We start from the raw sequence: 6485 nt of genomic DNA, 5'->3' as shown, positions 1-6485 counted from the left end.
TTCTTTCTACCCTACCAGACTGAATCCAAAGGTATGGCTGTAGGGATAAAGAACCTTTGTCAATGATACAGCTGCATTCAAGATTTTTTTTTTTAAAACCCTGTTGTGTAACTGTGACACTTTTTCCTCTCTTAATTCAGCACCTGCTGTAGCTCAAGAAGGTGCTGGCACCCCCAAAAGCAACAAGAGCACTGCGCTACCAAAGCTAAGCTGAGGCCAGGGGAGAGTCTGCACTTCTCTCAGCCTGCAGTGAAAATGCAGTGCTGGAGGCTGTAAACAAGAGGCAGGAAAGGAGATGACTGGATTTCAGAAGGGCTGGTACCACTGGATGTTCACAGCGAGCCTTGGAGGAAATGAAGGAAACGGCCAGGACTGACTCACCGGGGATGGGTGTTTTACTTGCTGCTTGTGTAAACTTACTGTGCTGCAGTTTCCAAGCTCTCTCTTCTGCTCCCTTCCATTATTACCAAGGTTTTTCATGCCATATGCACAGGTTTGCATCTGCTTGGAGTAAGGTACAGCTGCTGAACACACCTAGGGGAGCAAACTGGCTTTCCAAGGAGGGCTCAAGCAGATGATTTTAGTTTTAAGAAGACATTTAAACAACTCTCCTCCTCTGCAGTACTTGTAGTATGTCAGCAGCTGAACCAAGTTACTGTTCTGTTCTGTCCTGCTGCCTGCCTGAATTTTGGAATGCCCAGCTGTGTGCTCTGCATGTAGTACTAAACCCAGAATAGTGTCTGGGCAGAGCACAGAGGATGTGACAGCACAGGACTTGAGCGGGACAGGATGTTTACGAGGAGGATGTTGGAGTGGGAGGTTAATGTCCCAACTGCCCCTCAGCCCGGCATTGCAGAAAGCAGGAGCTCTTCAGGGTACAGCGCCCTGCTCTTCGTGCTGCTGGGCCTCTCTGCAGGGAAGGGACACACCAGGGATATATATATATATATATATATACACACACCAAGGAGGTATGTCCTTGAAGGGAAAGGAGCATACTCAACTGCTGTAGCCCAGAGTTTTGTGGGCTAAGAGACAGTGCAGCCCAATCCACATGGGCTACTCACAGCATGGGACAAGCCCTCTCCTGCTCACACTCTGCTGGGTTCCAGATGTGTTCAGGCACTCAAACTCTGTGCAGCAGGCAGAGAAAGCAAGGTACCTCAAGACATGATTCACAAAATCAAACGGAAAACTGCCTCTGCAGCTGCTGGAGGTGCCAAGGACAGGGGAAAGCTCACCTCAGACAGTAAGTTGCCCTTTTCTGGATAGAAGAGAAGCAGTTTTCCAGTCAGGATGACCAACTCCAACCTGCTGCCAGCTCCTAGGAACTTAGAAAATGCAGTGGGAAGATGCACTAGCTATTTTTATAATCTCCCTGAGGTCTGACACCAAACCAAGAGAGACATGATCCAGAGTCAACTCCTGGGAATTTGAAGCATCCCTTTCCTTCCATCTGACTGTAAATGCAGTGATGTGCAATTTGAATCTCAGCTGCAGGAGCTGATCCACTCTGCTGAAAAAATGCACCCACACAAACGAATGAAAGGAGGACTCAGAAGGCAGCAGCAGGCAGAGGATGATTCCATGGCTGGCTGGGGAGAGTTCTCAGTGTGCCACTTCTGAGGGGAGTTTTCCTGCCTGGGAGACTCCACACAGGTCTCGCAGGAAAGGGAGGGTTCAGGATTCCTAGATGTGGGCTGCAGGGCTTCTCTGGTGGCTGAGCCAAGCCTCCTCTTTCTCTTTTGCTGAAATCTTCAGAGCACATCCTGGAGGATACACACCTGTAAGCCTCAAGAAATGATTAGCAGAAAAAAGCAGACTTAGCAAGGAGACAACTCTGGATATCAATTTGAAGAGACAGAATATATAATATAGGTAACGCCTTCCTCAGCCACCTGTATAAGATAATTCTTTGCACACTTTGTGATTTTGGTGAGCAAAGAACTATGGCAAAGTGCATCCTCACATAAATCCTGTATCCCTTTAAGCACCTGTGTACCTACAAGAGACAGAAAGCCCAGGAACTCTATCTGTGGACTCAGCTTCTTAATGCGGCCTACAGAATTTTTCTACCCATGGCCTGGTCAATTTCTTCTGAATTCAGGTGTTTCATTAATTTACATTTATTTGATGATCTTGGATGTAATCCTGCCTGGGATCCTGTATTCCTATAAAGCCAACACTTTTCCTTGAACCCCCAGCTGCCTGCTGGGAGAAAACACAAAGGGTTCACACATGTGAAATTAAGGAGCGGGAAAACAAGAGACTCAGATAATGAAGGAAGCTTAAAAATAAAAAGCATCTGAGTCTTAAGCTGGACGAGAGACCTAGGCTGGTGGGTCAGCTGCACTCCAGAGACAAAGCAAACAAGTGCTGTGTCGAAACCTGAGAGGGATGCAGCTATTGCAGAATCACAGAAAGTCTGAAACTGAAAAAGATCGACAAGGATCATCCAGCCCAACGCCTGGCCCTGCACCGGACACCCCAACAATCCCACCCCGTGCTCAAGAGCATTGTCCAAATGCTCCTGGAGCTCTGTCAGGCTGGGTTCTGTGACCACTGCCTGGGGAAGCCTGTTCAGTTCCCAACCACTCTCTGGGTGAAGAACATTTCCTAAAATCCACCCTAACCCACCCGTGACACAGCTCCAGCCATTCCCTGGGTCCTGTCCCTGGTCACACAGAGCAGAGATCAGGGCCAGCTCCTCCTCCTTACGAGGATGCTGCAGAACTGCTGAGAGCTCTGACCTCAGTCTCCTCCAGGCTGAACAAACCGAGCGACTTCAGCCTCTCATCGTACGGCTTTCCCTCTAGGACCTTCACCCGTATTCTAACTAATGAATTAAAAAAAAAAAAAAAAAAAAAAAAAAAAAAAAAGTAAAATACCTTCCGCTCGGACGTGTCAGGGCCTGTGGCCGGCCGGGGCCAGAAGCAGGAGCGGGGCCAGAGCCGCCGTGTCCGCCGCGGCCCCTCGGCCGCCCTGCGCTGCCCTGCCCTGCCCTGCCCTGCCCTGCCCCGCCGCGGTGCCGTCGGAGCGCGGCCGCCGGCCCCGCACGCCAATCAGGGCGGCCCGCCTGCCTTCCTGTAGGTGTGCCCGGCTCACCTGGAGCCGCGCTCGGCACTCATGACTTACCTGCGGCCCCGCGCAGGGCGGCGGCGAGGCGGCGGCTGAGGGGCGCCGGGGGGGGTCACCGCTGGCCCCGGCCCCGCGATGTGAGCCCAGCGCAGGTAAGGGCGGCCGCCGGGGGCGGCGTTGCCGTATTCCTGGGATCGCCGTTGCCGTATTCCCGGGAGAGGCGCGGGCCTGGCGCCGGATCCCTGCGGAGCCCGGGCCGGGACGGATAGAGGGGCGGCTGCCCCGCGGGGGCCGGGGCGGGGGCGACGGGCGGGCTCCGGGAGCGCGGGGCGGGGGGGACGGGACCAGGGGGAGAAGGAAGGGGAGGGAGGGCGGCCGACCCACCATTTTAGGACCCGAGGGGGACGGGAGGAGGGATCTCCGGGGAAGGCGAGCGTCGCTCCTCCCGCGGCGGGCCCGGTGCGAGTGCGCGGTACGGACGCCATCGGGGCGCGGAGCCCCTCGGGGTCCCGGGCGCCGCGGGAGCTCCGGTGCCCCCCGAGGGGACGGCGAAGGGGGCTCCGATCCGCCCGGCCGGGGGCCGCATCCTTGGCTGGGGGCCGTATCCTTGGCAGCCCGCCGCCCCCCGCTCCCCCGCCCGCTGCCGGCAGCAGGGAGGGCCCGGAGCGCAGGCCCGGTCCCAGGCTCGGCTGCCAAGCAGCAGCAGGAGCCTCTTCCCGCAGAAATGGTGCCTCCCACGCAGGAGCGAGATCCCACGGTGTTCGCCGGGTTTTCAGCTCCCGCCGGGAGCTGCGGACCGGGAGTCGCGGGGGTGCTGTTCTTGAACTCTGGACACCTCCTTGTTTTCCTCCTTGCCTCGTGACTTTTATGGCCTGTCACGGAGGGAAGGCAGACGAACGAAAGGCGAGAGATCCTTGCCTGCTGCTCGCTTCCTGCCTCCTTCCCGCAGCCCCGGCCACCGCAGCAGCTCCGATGGCAACCCCAGCGCCCCAACCAACCTGCCAGGGGGGGATCCAGAGCTCCCACGGCTCTCACCTGACCCATCGTCCTCCCAGCACCCACGTTTGTCGTTGCTGGATGCTTCGTTTATTCCCAGATATTGGCTAAGACTGCATCAAACCTGGTAGGAATTATGGGGTCAGAGATCTGAGCTCAGCTCATCGGTGTTGACTTGTTGCAGACTTTACGAGGGTGCTGCTGGATATGGATGCCTATGTTGGCTTCTTCTGGAGCTGGGTGCCTGTTCCTCCTGGATCAAGCCACGTGTGTAATGTGCTGTTAGAAGTTTTGTGACCTGATTCCCTGGTGTTTTGGAGTTTCTCATAACCTAAATGACTTTGAGATGGCTTGGATAAGGGCAGAGTACTTTTAAAGGGTTGCACCAGAGGGAGGTGGCTTGGTTTGGAGGAATAATGTATGGGTGACCCAGATTTCAGAACTGCACCTGAATTGGGTGAGGAGGAGGCATCCATAATCAGACTTGAAGTTGTAACAAATCTGAGTTCTTAGTTTTTGTTAATGTTATGAAGAGTTCAGCTGTCTTCTGTGTAGAACCTTATTTTGCCAGGTTGTGGTTGAGGGTGGCATTTATCCTGTCCTGCCTGTACAGCAGCCTCATGGTCTGGGTAAGTTTCAGTGGGGTCCAGTTGATTGTGACAGCAGGCAACTGGGCTTGAGCTTGATGCTCCTGCTCTCTGAAACAGTGGGACACAAATAGTTCCTCTGAGAACTTTGTGTGCGTCCTGGTAGATTTTGACAGTAAGTCTGTTCTGCAGGCCTTTTTTTTTTTTTTTTTTTCATTCTGCTAATTTTAGATGGATGTTCTTGTGCTTGTTCTGTTGAATCTTATCCTTTCTTACAGTATGCTTATTCCATGTGCTTTCTAGCAGGAAAGAGCCAAATAATGCTATCGTTTTTGATGATTTTTTATTTCCTTTTTTTCTCTTTTTTTATGTAATCTACTTTCGAGTCTTGTTTAAAATGGGCTGTTTTATTTAATTAGTTTGTATTCATATTACATTCACTCTCCATAGTTGTCCCAGGCAAAACTTAAGGAACAGCCCGCAAGGGATTTCCAGTTCTTAATTGGAATCACATTTTTTTCCAAGGATGTTTGATTCTAAGTGTTTACTGTGCTTTCTGTCATCTGGTATCTTTCCAGTTGATGTTGTTTGCTTAGTTACTGTTTGGCTAAATTATCCACTGCTAGTTTATTTCAGTAGTCATGCCTCGGAAGTTTTGCAATTCCTTTCCGCTTTGCAGCTCCTCACTGAGCTCCTGTTGAATCTTTTATGAAGTACTCAGAAGTGACTTCAGTGCAAATGCTCTATTGTTTTGACAATTGGGCTCTACATAGAGGTTATTTCCCTCTTTCCTGAGGTAATCACACAGTTCAGAGTATCAGCCAGCTGGGGACAGATACCTTGACCTGACCCCTGGCAGGTATTTACATTCCCAGCTGGTTATCTCTGCATCGAATCCAAAATTCTACTAGAAAAGTACCCAGTCTTGATTTCAAGGTATCAGGTGATAGGCTGCACTGGTTCCCTGGGTAAATTATTCCAATGGCTGATTACCCTCGCTAATTTCTTATCTCCATCTGTCCAACCTGGCTTCTAACCACAAAGTCTTGCTACAAATTTTCATGCCAGGTTGACATGAAAGCCTGTTGCTGCCAGGATGACACATTCCAGCTAAAAGATGGTCTGTTTTACTGCAAGCCCATGGCTGCTAGCTATGCTGAGCTCTTCCTTCTGGGAAGAGGGCAGCCATGGAGCTGGAGTCTGGGTGATCAGCATGGTTTAGAGCAGTGATGGAGGGTGCTTGGCCTGGTGTCTCTGTGCAGGCAGGGCTTCCTGGGAACTGTGCTTAAGTAACTCGTGTTGCTTGGAGCTGGGCTTCACATAATGAGCAGCCCAGCAGCACAACAGGCTGCTGCTGAAGGAATGATCCTGTTCTCATCCAGTCCTGACTGCAAGCTCCTGCTGCTTCCCTCGGATCAGCTCTGGTGACCAAGTGGCCTCAGATCAGTCCAGTCACTGCTCCAACTGAATATTAACCCCCTTCCCTAAAGAAAAAAAGTATAGAAGTTGGAGTAGCCTGCCTTATGGCCAGAGAGATTGCTGAAGTGTAGCATGACACCGGGCATGAGAAATGTGGTGAGGGACCACCTTTTCCAACAGCAGGATTAGATGCCAGCGGGAATCACACATTTAGTTCCTACATTTCTGTGCTTGGGTAAACAGGCTGTGGTTGCACAAATCCTCTCAGCTGGCACTGCTGTTGAAAGAAGCCGTCGTGCCTGCCTGTTGTCATCTCTGCTGGTTCTCTGCTGTGGTTTGTTGTGAGACCACACATGCACCTCTAGCACCAGGAGAGAAAGGGCAGAGGATGGAACTCCTTTTGGC

General features: G+C 52.2%; 1 protein-coding gene across 5 annotated transcripts in view; it reads left to right on the top strand.

The window, feature by feature from the left end:
• The first annotated feature begins 2995 nt into the window (after positions 1–2995).
• The window catches only part of ARHGEF5 (Rho guanine nucleotide exchange factor 5), a 34633-nt gene continuing 31143 nt past the window's right edge, over positions 2996–6485 (top strand). For 2 of the 5 annotated variants that reach the window (XM_041426776.1, XM_041426775.1), the window contains exon 1: positions 2996–3230. Coding sequence is in view for 1 of the 5 variants with exons in the window: in XM_041426774.1 (XP_041282708.1) it covers positions 4695–4703 (9 nt within the window). In the remaining 4 variants the exon portion in view is untranslated. Of the gene's footprint in view, positions 3231–3710; positions 4202–4623; positions 4704–6485 lie in introns of those variants that run through there. The other 3 variants (XM_041426777.1, XM_041426778.1, XM_041426774.1) reach the window with 3 other exon arrangements.

The sequence above is a fragment of the Onychostruthus taczanowskii genome, unplaced genomic scaffold (genome assembly GCF_017590055.1).
Source record: "Onychostruthus taczanowskii isolate IOZ18803 unplaced genomic scaffold, ASM1759005v1 scaffold95, whole genome shotgun sequence".
Classification (NCBI taxonomy): domain Eukaryota; kingdom Metazoa; phylum Chordata; class Aves; order Passeriformes; family Passeridae; genus Onychostruthus; species Onychostruthus taczanowskii.
Note: the sequence above shows the minus strand (reverse complement) of the source record. Positions and strands in the feature narration are given on the sequence as shown.